The sequence below is a fragment of the Nerophis lumbriciformis genome, linkage group LG10, assembly GCF_033978685.3.
Source record: "Nerophis lumbriciformis linkage group LG10, RoL_Nlum_v2.1, whole genome shotgun sequence".
Lineage (NCBI taxonomy): Eukaryota > Metazoa > Chordata > Actinopteri > Syngnathiformes > Syngnathidae > Nerophis > Nerophis lumbriciformis.
Window position 1 is genome coordinate 28,245,692 of NC_084557.2, and position 17,888 is coordinate 28,263,579.

The 17,888-nt window shown below is 42.0% G+C and overlaps 1 protein-coding gene across 3 annotated transcripts in view; it reads left to right on the top strand.

The window, feature by feature from the left end:
- The window catches only part of plekhg7 (pleckstrin homology domain containing, family G (with RhoGef domain) member 7), a 53,025-nt gene that overhangs the window by 27,160 nt on the left and 7,977 nt on the right, over positions 1–17,888 (top strand). For all 3 annotated transcript variants that reach the window (XM_061969923.1, XM_061969922.2, XM_061969925.2), the window contains exons 10-15: positions 3,057–3,170; positions 3,383–3,560; positions 6,834–6,949; positions 17,352–17,439; positions 17,516–17,595; positions 17,663–17,816. In XM_061969923.1, coding sequence (XP_061825907.1) covers positions 3,057–3,170; positions 3,383–3,560; positions 6,834–6,949; positions 17,352–17,439; positions 17,516–17,595; positions 17,663–17,816 — 730 coding nt within the window. The remainder of the gene's footprint in view (positions 1–3,056; positions 3,171–3,382; positions 3,561–6,833; positions 6,950–17,351; positions 17,440–17,515; positions 17,596–17,662; positions 17,817–17,888) is intronic.

Consider the following 17,888-nt stretch of genomic DNA (forward strand, 5'->3'; position numbering starts at 1 on the left):
ACGCCGCATTAACGCAGTAATTGAGGCAAAAGGAGCTCCAACCAAGTATTGAGTATTGTACATGCTCATATTTTTCATTTTCATACTTTTCAGTTGGCCAACATTTCTAAAAATCCCTTTTTTGTATTAGCCTTAAGTAATATTCTAATTTTGTGACACACGGAATTTTGGATTTTCATTTGTTGCCACTTCAAATCATCAAAATTAAATGAAATAAACATTTGAATGCATCAGTCTGTGTGCAATGAATAAATATAATGTACAAGTTACACCTTTTGAATGCAATTACTGAAATAAATCAAGTTTTTCAAAATATTCTAATTTACTGGCTTTTACCTGTTTGTATGTATATATACTGTATATCTATGTACATATTTGTACACGCTTTCGGCCCCCGGCCACATTTTTTTTAGCAAAATTAGTTCTCCTGAGTCAAAAAGTTTGGACACCCTTGGATTAAAGCATGAATGTACGTCATATGTTCTAATAACTAATAAAATGTGCTTTAGAGTGTGGCAAACAGATGAACATTGGCATTGAGTCGTAAATGAAAGGGAGGAGGCTTGCAGGATGATTTGAATCAAACACATGACTCACAATGTTATGGGAACTTTGAAGCTTATTATTGAAGCCACATGTTTTCACTTTTGGACGAGTTAATGGGCTGTCAGTGCGTGTCAGTGCAGACAGACAATACCTCAGCAATACAGGGAGGGACTGAGAACCGTTTTGCGTGTGAACACTTTGTTGTGATCAACAAGAATCATTACGTGACACACACTGCTGGCATGGAGAAAGCTTCAATTGAAACACATTTGATAAAGAGCCGAGAACAGTACTCACCAACCTAAGGCATGTGTGCCACAACTGGCACTTGTAGTTTTTATGTTTTGGATTTATGTTATTGCAAAGAATTACCCACTTAATTCATCTAATTAATTATTTTGTCTAATTCAATCCAAAAAAGCTGTATGAAAGATTTTTGTATAAGTTGTACATGGTAGTATTATTTTTTTACTTTTACAGCATATTATAGCGCAGAACAACACCAAGGCAGAACACCTGGGCCCTCATGTATAAAGAGCTGCGTGGCTTTCTTACTAAATATGGATGTACGATCACGTCCAGAAAATGTTGTTCGCCAGTAAAAATTCAGATGTGTGAAAGTGTTCGCACGCACACATTCAATCACATTTCTTCGTTACATCGCGATCTACTTGGAATCCTCCAAAGATGTATTTTTGGCTTGGCATGCCCAGATCAGGGCCAGACCATGCCCCCTTATACATATGCATATCATATTGAACTATTGCTTGGATTCAAAATAACTTCACGTCCGGCTCACGTCCAGTTCTTTTAATACGCGTTGTGGTCAAGCCAGCATTTGTTCTCAATGGGTACTCGGCGCCATTTAGCCTTCCTCAAAGAAAAATGCCCTATTCTTGCATTGTTTTCGTCTGTACGGATCGTTCAAATGGTGAAAAGGATAAACCTTTCTTCAGAGTTCCTCGAGAGGTAATTAAAAAGGTTTACGATTTTTACGAAACGATTTTAGAAAAGCAACACACACTCCAGTACAAGGAAGCAGAGCCGAAGAATGCACAAGTTTGCAGTGATCACTTTAAGTTTGTTTGATATCATTTTAACATTTAGTGTTCCCCCTTATAAGTATTTGTATTTCTTAAGACACATTTTAGCGACGAGTGTTCCGTAAAGCACCAACTTGGCAAGTCTAAATAAAATAAATCAAATGTGAGCAAAAAAGAGTTAAGCTTTTACCAAAGGCAGCAATCATAAATTAAGTTTTCAGCACATACACAATTTTGACATCTAAAGTTATGTGTTGATAAAGATGGGGAAAAACACGCTACTAGTAAACGAAGAAAACAACAGCAACAAATATGGCAGTAGAAGCGAAGTTAAATCATGAAATGCAACCTTAACGAGCAAAAACAATGCATGATATATCCGGGAGAGTCCAATTTCCTTGACCCAGTCACACACAAAGAAGTTGTAGACCTTAATGCTTTTCCAAGTTTCCATCTGTTTTGTCATGTAGAGTGGCGTCAAGAGCACATTAGTTTGATATGTCTGAGAACGTGACCAACGTATAATCTTTGATATCACTCGACAAATCTTTTTTTGATAAGGTATAGGGAAATTCCATTGCATAGTTAAATTTTTTGCTCATATCTGCTTTTTGCAAGAAGATTTAAGCCTCTTTTGTACTCAGAAAGTTTGCGCACTGCTTGCTGTACAACAGTCATCTTGGCTTGGTTCACCAAAACTGGTTTTCACTTCCTGTAAGAAGTCACAATAGCCATGTGCTGGAGCTCGGCACTTTCTGACCAATCACAAGTGTTTCAAGCAAACCGCACAGCGACTATCAACCAGGCATCACGGTGTCTCCGAGAACTGAACGCAGGTGGAAATTTAAAAAAAAGTTGAAATTGTTCATATGTCTCTGATGCGCACGTCAATCAGTCTGGGAAGTAAAAGTTGTCACTTTTTATGTGAACTGTTACGCAGGCATCAATTGTGTGTCGCTAAAGTATCCACAGCCTGTAGAAATGTACGTACGCCAGCTATGAAGTTGCCGTGAGCCAGCGCACATTTCCATGTCCACGTCATTTTTTTTTTCTTTCAACATCTCACTTTTGTCGTGAAAATAGGGCGTACGGCAGATTTTTTTATGCGTGCGCAAGCTTTGTACATGAAGCCCATGTCCTGTTGATGGAGTATTTCTGCTGGTCAGAGTTTTTATACTGAGATATATTATGAATAGCAAAATTCTGAATTCATTATCCAGAACCACACCAAAATGCAAGTAGCAATTTGTGAGTTAAAATGCGAAAAACAACATTCTTCTATGCAATTGTCAGCAGAGCTCACTTATTGAGCTTAAACATTAATACTCGGCTTTTATTTGATTTTGCTTACCTAATGAAGTAGATTTGTGTTAGTTTACATCAGACTCAGTTTATTTGTATCAGACTGACATTGTTCATTTAGTTGATCTGCAGTGTACTATCTGATGTTCTGTTATCTGTTGGCAGGCTTTTCAGGAGAGCATATGCCACTGCCTGCAGAAATACTGCCTCAACTACTCTACAGCTTTGATTTATCTGGACAGCCTGAAGCCCAGAGAGGACTTTGGATCTTATGTCAAGGTACACAAGGGCACTTACACTGTGTGTTCATCATACCATGCACCTTTTTTATACTATTATTTTTTTTATACCATGTGCACCTTGATTAGAAAGCCAATACACATTGCTGTCATTATTGTAAGAAACCTGCTCTCAAACCCTTTGTTTTTGCCATCCATTGTCTCTTTTTCCTCAACCTTTTGCCAACCTCTGCAACCGACCTGTCTGTCCAGTGGTGTGAACGACATGAGCAGTGTCGCCGGCTACAACTGCGCGACTTACTGGTGGCACCGTTGCAGAGGCTAACCCGGTACCCGCTGCTACTACGGAACATCGCAAGACGGTTTGAGACGGAGGAGAAAGGAAGGGATGATGTGCAGGCTGTAGCGGAGCAAGTAGACATGTCTATATGTGAGTACTTCCTATGTATTCTTCAACAAAAAAAAACTTGGCATTCAGCCACATGCAAGTTGTCCTAATGCTGACAAGGTGAACATTCCACTGTGCCTCTGGTGTCATATCACAGCTATATTGCTCAGCTGATCATGGCTGGAGGGCTTTTTCATCTTCTCTAGTAGTATAGTAACACCAGGATTTTTTTCCACAACTTTGCCCACACCACTTTCTTGTTCAAAAAAATAAGCCATAGGCTCATTGGACAAGAACCATAAATCATTAAGAGGCTGATTACATAATTTCCTGTAACCATTAAAGAGGTGGGGCAGATATGCTTAGGTGCGGTGACAAGGCGTGTATTTATTGTAAAAGCAGAGTTTGTGCTATTCTATCAGCACAGTGTCACACCTGTTTTTGGCAGACAACTACCTCAATCCAACATGTTGGCACACAGTGACATGTACAAAGTACAGGTTAACACCTCAAGCTGAATCAGACCAATACAGGATGGTGGTTAGCCTCTGATTAGAATACCGTATCCACACAGTAATAATGGAGATAAAACTTATCTGTTCTAGGGCCAAGACTAATACATAAAGTAAAGCACCAATTTATCCAAGAAACACGTACGAAACATCCATAGCTTAGCTTTTAAAGGTAGCAAAACAAATAATGTAATGTAATATATCATTAATAATATATCTATTTAGTTTTTACAGCATGCTGTGTGCCAGAAATGCACTTTGATTTTAACCAACAACAAAATCAGGTCAACACTAAAAATATTTGGTGCCACCTGTTTGCCCTCATAAAAGCATCACTAAGGACTTTCTGATGTAACTTGTTACAACGTTGCAAGGTAGGTGGCGGTATGCATCGTAACTCTGGTTATAACACCTGATAGCACCTGGTCTGCCAGAGTGTAAGAAGACGTAGCTGGAGGTTGATGTTGCCAACCTGGGGACTCTTTTAGCGAGCATTCAGACCCCACAAGTTACACTTTTTCATAAAAGCAACTAGCAACAAATTTGGAGAATGACATGAAAAGAATGTATTTCTCTTAACAAGCAGCGGAAAATACTGTTGTAGGGCATTCCCACAACTAAAAACACACACAGACGGCTTGTTTGCGAATTTATATTCTAAACATTTGTTTTACTTTTTATGCTTTTTTTACAATTTTTTTTTGTCTCTCCAACAATGTTATTTCTCTCTCCAATACAGCAAATTAGAAAAGAATCGTAAAAACGTCATCATAAACGTTTTAAAGGGGAACTGCACATTTATGGGAAAGTTGCCTATCATTCACAATTCCTATGTAAGACGAGAACACATGTTTTTTTTTCTATGCACTAACTCATAAACGTTATCAAAATTCAGCCAACAAAGGAGTCAAAGGAAGTCGCTCTATTCCGCCTAAAAGGCGGTCTGAAAAGCATCCAAAAACCTCCATTAAGGTTTTACAGTATATACACGCTGTAAGTATTTATGTAATGCAGTAACATTAATTTCATAGACATATCACAACGTTGGCTTTTTCCTTCAACAACACTGACTGCAACTCACGGTAGACTTAGTGAGAGACAACAAAGATAACAGAACTAATGCTTCGGGCCTGATTTACTAAGCCCATAGCTGCAGCGTGTGCAAACAATAATATAGCGTGTACTGTTAGTGGCCGTATTGCGAGCGATGTACTAAAACTGCGTGTACAATTGAAAAGTGGTACAGACCGCCTGTTTTAAATTAGTATGTTGTGTGTACTATACGTACGAGGCATCACCGTGGATACACTTGATCATTTACCTACCTTTTGCTAGGTTTTCAAACATGCAGGAGACATGTACCACTTTTATGGTCCTTTTAGAAGAAGTCGGACTCGGCAAGTCCATCTACATAATCAGCCTCTTAAGTCGCCCTACATGCAGTATGAAATGAGGTTGCTGAATATACGATGTGTCTAATATTTCTTTTTTATGTCAGTCCAGATATGTCAACTTGACACACACTTAAGATGGAGGATTCCAATGTGTCCATTGTCTATCTTTGCAGTGGCGGCACTTAACCGACAGTTGTGTGTCTGTAGCTGTTAGTTTGTGCTAAATAAAAACGCTACATTAGGTGCCGCCATCACTTTCTAATATGGTAAAACAGGTTGTCTCTGCTAAATAATTGTTTGCATTGTCTCCTCCCAGTATTGCGGGCATTTTGATAATCAGCATTCATTTTGTATATTAATGAAGACAAAGACTCAAACTGGATTGCACGCCTTTTTCTGCTCACTTAACAGACGCAATCCACTTTGCACATGTTTAGTATATCAGCTTTGCGTGTGTTATCAAGTTTGCACGTGCTTTAGTACACACAGAACTTTAATAAATCAGGTCTTTACTGTGCAATATCTGCTCTCACTGAGATGACGACTGATGGGATGTTCATATCTTCCCGTTTTGTTGAAGAATTAATCATAAGCCTCACGAAGGTTTAAAAAAATGTGGGTGTAAACAAGCGTTTTGTGTCTCTCGCCATCTCTGCGTCTACATTGGTTGTCAAAATTCCCCACATCCTTCTACTATCCAGGTGAGAGGCATGATTTATATAATCTAAAATTAACAGTCACCAGCTCAGAGTCGAGAGGGCAGCTCACCAGCTTATGATGTCAATAGAGAAGCACACGCTAGTTACTTCTCCAAGATCAATGCACCACTAAAAGTATGTCCTTAACTTTAGTGCCTATAATAACAATATCACTAATACTTGGTTAATATTCAGGTCACGACATGTAAATGGAGTATTGTTGGCGCTTTTTTGGAAGTTTTGTGTGGGTTTTATGGGTGCTGTAGACGCAATGACGTCATGACTCCCATTAGCTCAATTGTTTGCTGACTTTGCTAGCGTTTATTTACGAGTTAGAATGAATTTAAAAAAAGACGTGTTCTTGTCTTACATAAGGATTGTGCATAATAGGCAAAATTAAAAAAAAAAAGTGCTGTTCCCTTTTAAGAAAAAGCTAAAGGCGGTTATGTTTTTTTCAATGCTTGAACTTATGTCTAAAAGATTTGCAATAATGTCATGTGACGTGGTGCAACTTTGAAAGTGGATATTTACTTAGAACTGTTCAAATTCTAAATTGTATGACTTCATTGCTGTCTGATTTTAGAAGTTGTACTCTGACAACTATTTGACTTGATACAAATGTTCTCCTTTGTTTAATGTTTTATTGACATTGCACCAAATCAGAGCAACAGTGAACTAACAATTAAATAGTAATGTTGTCTTGTCTCCAAGGTGACCTGGAAGGAAAGGTAAAGTGGCTAGACAACTATCAGAAAGTCAAACAGCTGAGAGACGCTCTGGTGTGGCTTCCTGTGTGGGAGCGAGACAAACGAGCCATTATCCCAGAGGTTAGTAAAAAAAAAAAAAAAAACACTGAATGTTCAAAAGTCAGACTGATAGAGATTCAGAAATTGATGTTATCTTTACGATTCCAATTCCATTTTCAATTCTGCGACTTGCTTCCTTATTGGTTTGATACATGAGAAGCATTTATTTTAACGTTGACACTTAAGGCAGAGGTGCTACATTTACTTCGTTACATCTACTTGAGTAACTTTTGAGATAAATTGTACTTCTAAGAGTAGTTTTAATGCAACATACGTTTACTTTTACTTGAGTTTATTTATAGAGAAGAAACGCTACTTTTACTCCGCTCCATTCATCTACATTCAGCTCGCTACTCGCTACTGACTTTTATCGATCTGTTAATGCACGCTTTGTTTGTTTTGGTTTGTCAGACAGATCTTCAAAGTAGGATCTCTCGCATGCCTGCGTTTCACCAATCAAATGCAGTCACTGGTGACGTTTGACTCCGTTTCACCAATCAAACAGAGCCAAGCGGTCACATGCTTAACTGCACATAACGTTTCAGCGGCAACAAGCTTAAGCTTACATGAACTCAATGTCAAATTTTAGGAAGCACATCGCGGTGTGTAACGTTAGTAGATATTTTGGCTGTTACCGTAGGCTGATGTTAGCTTCCCTGCTATGAATCACTGTCAAATGTACATTGCGTGGGGACATTTATTAACGCACTGCAGCTCATAGAGAGACAGACAAAGACACACACACACACGCATGCATGCATGCATAGAAAAAACAATCAGAAGTGCCCAGTGTGTTCCCAGGTGCAGCCCACACCTATCAGTTTATGGTTTGCGTAAAGGCTAACTTCTTATTTTCTGCTGTTAAGTTATTGTGGCTCAATTTGCCTTCATTTTTTTTATGTTAATGTATTATTTAATATATATTATTGTTTTAGTTGCTTAAGAGATATTCCTGGCTCTGAATTTGCTCATTGCTATTTTTATGTTTTTGTGCATTATTTGTTGCCGTCATCAATAAACGAACAGGTTACTCATCAGTTACTCAGTACTTGAGTAGTTTTTTCACAACATACTTTTTACTTTAACTCAAGTAAATATTTGGGTGACTACTCCTTACTTTTACTTGAGTAATAAATCTCTAAAGTAACAGTACTCTTACTTGAGTACAATTTCTGGCTACTCTACCCACCTCTGTTTAAATGGGAACTGCACTTTTTGTGGAATTTTGCCTATCATTCACAATCCCTATGTACAAACCCCAAAACCAATGAAGTGTAGGGAATTTAGGGATTTCACCATCTACGGTCTGTAATATCATCAATAGGTTCAGAGAATCTGGAGAAATCATTGCACGTAAGCGATGATATTACGGACCTTTGATCACTCAGGCGGTACTGCATTAAAAAGCGACATCAGTGTGTAAAGGATATCACCACATGGGCTTAGGAACACTTCAGAAAACCACTGTCAGTAACTACAGTTTGTCGCTACATCTGTAAGTGCAAGTTTATGCGAAGCAAAAGCCATTTATCAACAACACCCAGAAAAGCTGCCGGCTTTGCTGGGCCCGAGCTCATCTAAGATGGACTGATGCAAAGTGGAAAAGTGTTCTGTGGTCTGACGAGTCCACATTTCAAATTGTTTTTGGAAACTGTGGACGTCGTGTCCTCCGGACCAAAGAGGAAAAGAACCATCCGGACTGTTAGGCGCAAAGTTCAAAAGCCAGCATCTGTGACGGTATGGGGGTGTATTAGTGCCCGAGGCACGGGTAACTTACACATCTGTGAAGGCACCATTAATGCTGAAAGGTACATACAGGTTTTGGAGCCATCCAAGCAACGTTATCATGGACATCCCTGCTTATTTCAGCAAGACAATGCCAAGCCACGTATTACAACAGTGTGGCTTCATAGTAAAAGAGTGCAAGTACTAGACTGGCCTGCCTGTAGTCCAGACCTGTCTCCCATTGAAAATGTGTGGCGCAATATGAAGCGTAAAATACCACAATGGAGACCCCGGACTGTTGAACAACTTAAGCTGTACATCAAGCAAGAATGGGAAAGAATTCCACCTGAAAAGCTTTAAAAATTGGTCTCCTCAGTTCCCAAACGTTTACTGAGTGATGGTAAGGCGAAAGGCCATGTAACACAGTGGTAAAAATGCCCGTGCCAACTTTTTTGCAATGTGTTGCTGCCATTAAATTCTAAGTTAATGATTATTTGCAAAAAAAATGTGTTTCTCAGTTCGAACATTAAATATATTGTCTTTGCAATCTATTCAATTGAATGTAAGTTGAAAAGGATTTGCAAATCATTGTATTATGTTTTTATTTACGAATTACACAACGTGCCAACTTCACTGGTTTTGGGTTTTGTAAGAAAAGAACACACGTCTTTCTTTTTAGTATGCATTATAATTTGTAATATACGGAAAATACGAGGTGGCTAACAATGCAATTAATGAGTCATCTATTGGTCTGTAAAGGCCTCTCAAAAACATCCAAAACGTGCCAACAATAATCCATTTACATCTCGTGACCTGCAAATTATCCAAGTATTAGCGATAATGTTATTATAAGCGCTAACACCGAGGAACTACTTATAGCGGTCCATTAATGACATATGCAGGTATTGACATATTGAGCCAGTGAACTGCTGCATCGCCTCTGAGTTGGTAAAAGTTAATTATAGATTATAAATTGTGCCTCTGTATAGTAGGTTTTGGCCATAAGCTGAGAAGTGGGTCAACTTTGACATTCAACTTAGACTCTGGGATCACTAGAAAGACACGAAAATACGCTCGTTTCGGTTCTTTTTGTTAATTTTTTTCTTTTTACCTGCTTGAGGATTATGATTAATTCTTCGTCCAAACGGAAGATATAAACATCCTATCAGTCGGTTTTCCAGTGAGAGCAGGCACTATACAGTAAGTGATTGTTTTATTGTGTTCATTAATTTGTATTTTTTGTTTAGCACTTAGCAACAGTGCTACCTGCTTAATCTGCTTAGCACTCTAAACCTTGTAGCTCATCCTCCATATATTCAGGCTCAGAAATATAAAGTCCTGGATCATCATTTGTCGCAAAGTACTGTAGTCCTTGTCTCTCATGAAGTCTGCCATGATTAGTAGTAACGGTAGTTGTTTTTGTTGTTGAAGGAAATAGTGAACGTTGTAATGAGTCTGTAAAATCAATACGCAGCTGTATGTTTAAAATGTCCAAAATACATAAACATAACATGTTATGAATGCCTGTCACTACATTACATACAGTATATACTTACAGCAAGTATATAAAACGTTGATGGGGTTTTTGAATGTTTTTAGAGGACTGTATAAATACCGTATTTTTCGGACTATATGTCGCAGTTTTTTTCATAGTTAGGGGTGCGACTTATACTCAGGAGCGACTTATGTGTGAAATTATTAACACCTTACCGTTAAATATCAAATAATATTATTTAGCTCATTCACGTAAGAGACTAGACATATAAGATTTCATGGGATTTAGCTATTAGGAGTGACAGATTGTTTGGTAAACGTATAGCATGTTCTATATGTTATAGTTACTTGAATGACTCTTACCATAATATGTTACGTTAACATACCAGGCACGTCCTCAGTTGGTTATTTATGCGTTATATAACGTACACTTATTCAGCCTGTTGTTCACTATTCTTTATTTATTTTAAATTGCCTTTCAAATGTCTATTCTTGGTGTTGGGTTCTATCAAATAAATTTCCCGAAAAAATGCGACTTATACTCCAGTGTGACTTATATGTTTTTTTCCTTCATTATGCATTTTCGGCCGGTGCGACTTATACTCCGGAGCGACTTATACTCCGACAAATACGGTAAGCTGAATAGACCGACTCCTATTATCTCCATTGTTGGCTGACTCTTGCAAGCGTTTATTCACGAGATAGAACGCATAAAAAAAAGAAAAACATATGTGCTTTTCTCACATAATGATTGTGAATGATAGGCAAAATTCCATCCATCCATCCATCCATCCATCTTCTTCCGCTTATCCGAGGTCGGGTCGCGGGGGCAGCAGCTTAAGCAGGGAAGCCCAGACTTCCCTCTCCCCAGCCACTTCGTCCAGCTCCTCCCGGGGGATCCCGAGGCGTTCCCAGGCCAGCCGGGAGAGATAGTCTTCCCAGCGTGTCCTGGGTCTTCCCCGTGGCCTCCTACCGGTCGGACGTGCCCGAAACACCTTCCTAGGGAGGCGTTCGGGTGGCATCCTGACCAGATGCCCGAACCACCTCATCTGGCTCCTCTCGATGTGGAGGAGCAGCGGCTTTACTTTGAGCTCCCCCCGAATGACAGAGCTTCTCACCCTATCTCTAAGAGAGAGCCCCGCCACTCGGCGGAGGAAACTCATTTCGGCCGCTTGTACCCGTGATCTTGTCCTTTCGGTCATGACCCAAAGCTCATGACCATAGGTGAGGATGGGAACGTAGATCGACCGGTAAATCGAGAGCTTTGCCTTCCGGCTCAGCTCCTTCTTCACTACAACGGATCGATACAGTGTCCGCATTACTGAAGACGCCGCACCGATCCGCCTGTCGATCTCACGATCCACTCTTCCCCCACTCGTGAACAAGACTCCGAGGTACTTGAACTCCTCCACTTGGGGCAAGATCTCCTCCCCAACCCGGAGATGGCACTCCACCCTTTTCCGGGCGAGAACCATGGACTCGGACTTGGAGGTGCTGATTCCCATCCCAGTCGCTTCACACTCGGCTGCGAACCGATCCAGTGAGAGCTGAAGATCTTGGCCGGAGGAAGCCATCAGGACCACATCATCTGCAAATAGCAGAGACCTAATCCTGCAGCCACCAAACCAGATACCCTCAACGCCCTGACTGCGCCTAGAAATTCTGTCCATAAAGGTTATGAACAGAATCGGTGACAAAGGGCAGCCTTGGCGGAGTCCAACCCTCACTGGAAACGTGTCCGACTTACTGCCGGCAATGCGGACCAAGCTCTGACACTGATTATACAGGGAGCGAACTGCCACAATAAGACAGTCCGTTACCCCATACTCTCTGAGCACTCCCCACAGGACTTCCCGGGGTACACGGTCGAATGCCTTCTCCAAGTCCACAAAGCACATGTAGACTGGTTGGGCAAACTCCCATGCACCCTCAAGGACCCTGCCGAGAGTATAGAGCTGGTCCACAGTTCCACGACCAGGACGAAAACCACACTGTTCCTCCTGAATCCGAGGTTCGACTATCCGGCGTAGCCTCCTCTCCAGTACACCTGAATAGACTTTACCGGGAAGGCTGAGGAGTGTGATCCCACGATAGTTGGAACACACCCTCCGGTTCCCCTTCTTAAAGAGAGGAACCACCACCCCGGTCTGCCAATCCAGAGGTACCGCCCCCGATGTCCACGCGATGTTGCAGAGTCTTGTCAACCAAGACAGCCCCACAACATCCAGAGCCTTAAGGAACTCCGGGCGGATCTCATCCACCCCCGGGGCCTTGCCACCGAGGAGCTTTTTAACTACCTCGGCAACCTCAGCCCCAGAAATAGGAGAGCCCACCTCAGATTCCACAGGCCCTGCTTCCTCATAGGAAGACGTGCTGGTAGGATTGAGGAGATCTTCGAAGTATTCTCTCCACCGATCCACAACATCCGCAGTCGAGGTCAGCAGAGCACCATCCCCACCATACACGGTGTTGACACTGCACTGCTTCCCCTTCCTGAGGCGGCGGATGGTGGTCCAGAATTGCTTCGAAGCCGTCCGGAAGTCGTTTTCCATGGCTTCCCCGAACTCCTCCCATGTCCGAGTTTTTGCCTCTGCGACCGCTGAAGTCGCAGACCGCTTGGCCTGTCGGTACCTGTCCGCTGCCTCAGGAGTCCTATGAGCCAAAAGAACCCGATAGGACTCCTTCTTCAGCTTGACGGCATCCCTCACCGCTGGTGTCCACCAACGGGTTCTAGGATTACCGCCACGACAAGCACCAACTACCTTGCGGCCACAGCTCCAATCAGCCGCCTCGACAATAGAGGCGCGGAACATGGTCCATTCGGACTCAATGTCCAGCACCTCCCTCGTGACATGTTCAAAGTCGTTCCGGAGGTGGGAATTGAAACTCTCTCTGACAGGAGACTCTGCCAGACGTTCCCAGCAAACCCTCAGGTCTGTCCGGCATCCTCCCCCACCATCGCAGCCAACTCACCACCAGGTGGTGATCGGTAGAAAGCTCCGCCCCTCTCTTCACGCGAGTGTCCAAAACATGAGGCCGCAAATCCGATGACACAACTACAAAGTCGATCATGGAACTGCGGCCTAGGGTGTCCTGGTGCCAAGTGCACATATGGACACCCTTATGTTTGAACATGGTGTTCGTTATGGACAATCTGTGTCGGGCACAAAAGTCCAATAACAAAACACCGCTCGGGTTCAGATCCGGGCAGCCATTCTTCCCAATCACGCCTCTCCAGGTTTCACTGTCGTTGCCAACATGAGCATTGAAGTCCCCCAGTAGCACGAGGGAATCACCCGGGGGAGCACTCTCAAGTACTCCCTCGAGTGAATCCAAAAAGGGTGGGTACTCTGAACTGCGGTTTGGCGCGTAAGCGCAAACCACAGTCAGGACCCGTTCCCCCACCCGAAGGCGGAGGGAAGCTACCCTCTCGTCCACCGGGTTGAACTCCAACGTAAAGGCTCTGAGCCGGGGGGAAACAAGAATTGCCACCCCAGCCCGTCGCCTCTCACTGCCGGCAACGCCAGAGTGGAAGAGAGTCCAGCCCCTCTCGAGAGAACTGGTTCCAGAGCCCTTGCTGTGCGTCGAAGTGAGTCCGACTATATCTAGCGGGAACTTCTCCACTTCGCGCACTAGCTCAGGCTCCTTCCCCCCCAGCGAGGTGACGTTCCACGTCCCAAGAGCTAGCTTCTGTAGCCGAGGATAGGACCGCCAAGTGCCCTGCCTTCGGCTGCCACCCAGCTCACATCGCACCCAACCTCTATGACCCCTGCTATGGGTGGTGAGCCCATTGGAGGGGGGACCCACGTTGCCTCTTCGGGCTGTGCCCGGCCAGGCCCCATGGGGACAGGCCCGGCCACCAGGCGCTCGCCATCATGCCCCACCTCCGGGCCTGGCTCCAGAGGGGGGCCCCGGTGACCCGCGTCCGGGCGAGGGAAATCTGGGTCCTTGTTTTTTATTATTCATGGAGGTCTTCGAGCTGCTCTTTGTCTGATCCCTCACCTAGGACCAGTTTGTCTTGGGAGACCCTACCAGGGGGCATAAAGCCCCCGGACAACATAGCTCCTAGGATCATTGGGACACGCAAACTCCTCTACCACGTTAAGGTGGCAGCTCAGAGGCAAAATTCCCCCCTCTTAAATAATAGCAGCTTTTACAATGAGGCGCTAACTTGATAGGCAGTGCTAGTTACCTGCAGTTCTGCAGTAAAAGACAGGCTGTTGCCGATGCTGGTGGAGATTCACTTTTGGTTTGGACGGGATCAAAAACATGTCATTCTTTCAAAGTTAAGTTTTTGCGCTAATGTTTCTAGTAGTTTTTCGTCCCTGTGATGAAATATTCACTTTGTAAATGCACTTGAAAAATGATTCCTATAAATCAAAACAATGGTTCTCAACAAGAACTGGTTTTCAGTTCCCATCCCTACTGACTGAGGGGTTCATTAGATAGATTGAATGCCTTAGGAATGCTTCTATCCTACATTTCATTGCGTTACATATAAGAGTAACTATTACTGGTACATACAAAGGTACCGGTAACTATTACAGTACATACAAGGGTAACTATTACTGGTACATACAAGGGTAACTATTACAAGACATACAAGCGTAACTATTTCAGTACATACAATACGATTATCTTAACGATTAGTCTGATGATAAAGCGTACACCTATTTAATGGTTCTAATTTTTCCATCATCTTCTAAATGCAGCTGAAGTTATTTTAGGCATGTGCTTACTAACAACAAAGATGACTAATTCATTCATAAATATTTATTTTTACTGTAACTGTGCTGCTGATTCAGTTGTAACAAAAATTAATATGACTATTAAAATGTCCATTTCAAAGAAAGGAAAGGCAAATTGATATTTAAAAAAAAAGTTTAAAATAGGAGCAATGACAACAAACAAAAAACACAAAATCGAACTTCCTTAAAAAGAAAACAAGCCTTTTGTGATGTTTAAAAAGCTGCACACTGGTATATTGACTATTAATTAACTCCTGGCAGTTGTAGCACTCACATTACTCAATGTATAGAATTGTGTCTTTGATTAATTCTTAAAATGTTGGCTATTTAATAGATTGTATGTTTAATCTTATGATACCTACGCATTGGTGCCTGCCTGTCTCGCACTGTGTGTGTGTGTGTGTGTGTGTGTGTGTGTGTGTGTGTGTGTGTGTGTGTGTGTGTGTGTGTGTGTGTGTGTGTGTGTGTGTGTGTGTGTGTGTGTGTGTGTGTGTGTGTGTGTGTGTGTGTGTGTGTGTGTGTGTGTGTGTGTGGGGTTCACGTATGTCATTTTGCCTTTTTTTTACGGCTTTTTCAAGTACTTGAATTGATGTAGACAAAGTTTCATCATGCCTCTGCTTTAAATGCTCACGTATGTCAGATGTACTGCCATAAAAAAAGGTGCGCTTTGCAAAATGAGCAAGGTTTTAACAAGAATAAGAGGAAATGTTCCCACACTTTACATGTTGTCACTGGCGATGTTTTTGCGAGTGGCGATGTGGACCTGCTTCCGCCCGGAAAAACACGAGTGAAGACGTCACCACTATGGTCGACAAATATAATTGTCGACAATGCCGACTATTCGTTGCAGCCCTAATTACGGTACATACAAGGGGTAACCATTACAGGTGTAAGTGTACTTTGGCCTGTAGAAGTCATAGCTAGCGGAAGTGCTAAGGAAAAGCCAGAGCTTGAAAAGCCTCGTCCGCCACTAAGGACAGTTCAACCTCCCACTGAAATACATGAACCGACAAATAAGTGGATAAGATGATATCAGTGTGTTGCCAGTGTTACAAATTAATGCTGCACTTCAATGAATAATTCACTCTGCAAACTGTCACTGTTGTCTGCATCATGCCACTTTTAATTTATTAGTTAATTCTATTAAATAATAATATAACTAATGACTTTTTTTTTCTTTTCTTTTTAGCAAAGATTTTCCTGCTGAGTTTGCATTTTCTTTGTTTCATTACAAAAATGATTGAAGCAGTTTACACAAAAACTATTAACTTTTTTGTTTAGCATTTTGTTCATTGACTGTACCGAAGGACTCAAATATGGCTTACGGTGGATTACTGGATTACTATACGATTACTTTGCCACCCCTAGTAACTATATATGACAGACAAATGTGTACTGTAGCTCACATGTGATACATAGTAGTAAAATCTTCAAAATAATGATAGATGGTCATTTTAATAATAATAATAATAATAATAATACATTTTATTTAGTATAGCACTTTTCAGAGCACTCAAAGACGCTTTACAGGATAAAACATTTAAATATAAAATAGTTTAAAGTAAGAATATAAAATACAGGAAATATAAAAGCAGTACATTGTAAAATACATAATACAGGACAATTACAAGACAGGTCATTACAAGACACAGAACACTAATCACTAATCACTGGTTAAAAGCAGATCTGAATACCGTATTTTTCAGAGTATAAGTCGCACCGGAGTATAAGCCGCACCAGCCGAAATACATAATAAAAAAGGAAAAAACATATATAAGTCGCACGGGAGCCCGGCCAAACTATGAAAAAACTGATTTATATTCCGAAAAATACGGTAGGTGTGTTTTGAGAAGGCTTTTAAAGGTGGGAAGGTCTGGGCAGTCACGGATGGGTTTGGGAAGAGTGTTCCAGAGGGTGGGAGCAGTCATGGAGAAGGCTCTGTCAGTGTTGCTAAAACAACATGTACTATAGTCCCTAATCATTTCAGCTCTACAGTACTACTCAGTGGCCTAGTGGTTAGAGTGTCCGCCCTGAGATCGGTAGGTTGTGAGTTCAAACCCCGGCCGAGTCATACCAAAGACTATAAAAATGGGACCCATTACCTCTCTGCTTGGCACTCAGCATCAAGGGTTGGAATTGGGGGTTAAATCACCAAAAATGATTCCCGGGCGCGGCCACCGCTGCTGCTTAATGCTCCCCTCACCTCCCAGGGGGTGATCAAGGGTGATGGGTCAAATGCAGAGAATAATTTCGCCACACCTAGTGTATGTGTGACAACTTTAACTTTAACTTACTGTAGTACAGTAGATACTTACAATGCAGCCTACTGTAAAAGCATGAAAGTACAGTAGATGTTGGAAGAGTTGTACTAACCCTGTTAATGTTAGTTTTGTGCTGATACATCAGATAACATTTCAGCCATAAGTGTTATTAGTGTACTTGTTTACTTTCCACAGAACCTCAAACATCTGCTGAAGGATGTCACCCTTGAGAATCTGATTTCTCACAGAAGTCTGCTGCATGACGGCAAACTGGTGCGCGCAGGTCCGCACTCTGCAAGCAGACGCAGATCAGACATGCCGACACAATCTTATGCCATCTTACTCTGCTTCACTCCCAGAGAACTCAAAGCTCATCGACGTCTATCTGTTCCTCTTCGATGAGTTCCTGCTCATCACCAAGTTAAAGAGGAACAAGAAGGTGCGTAGCCATCTTCCACTCCATCACACCGCCTCCCTCACGTGCTTCCTCTCTGCATTGTGTGCAGAGGTCCATCGGTCCAGAACAGAATCCCCTGAGGCTGCCACAGAACCTGGAACTGGATCAGCTGCTGAAGGAAGGATGCACCTTCACGGTTCTTGACCAGCCCGTTTCTTTGGACCGTCTCCAGCTCAGGAACATTGATCAGCTCAATGCATCAAGTAATAAGATAACATGTTTGATGTACTTGTTTGCTATCAATGACGGCATTTGTTGATTGTACTTTTTGTGTA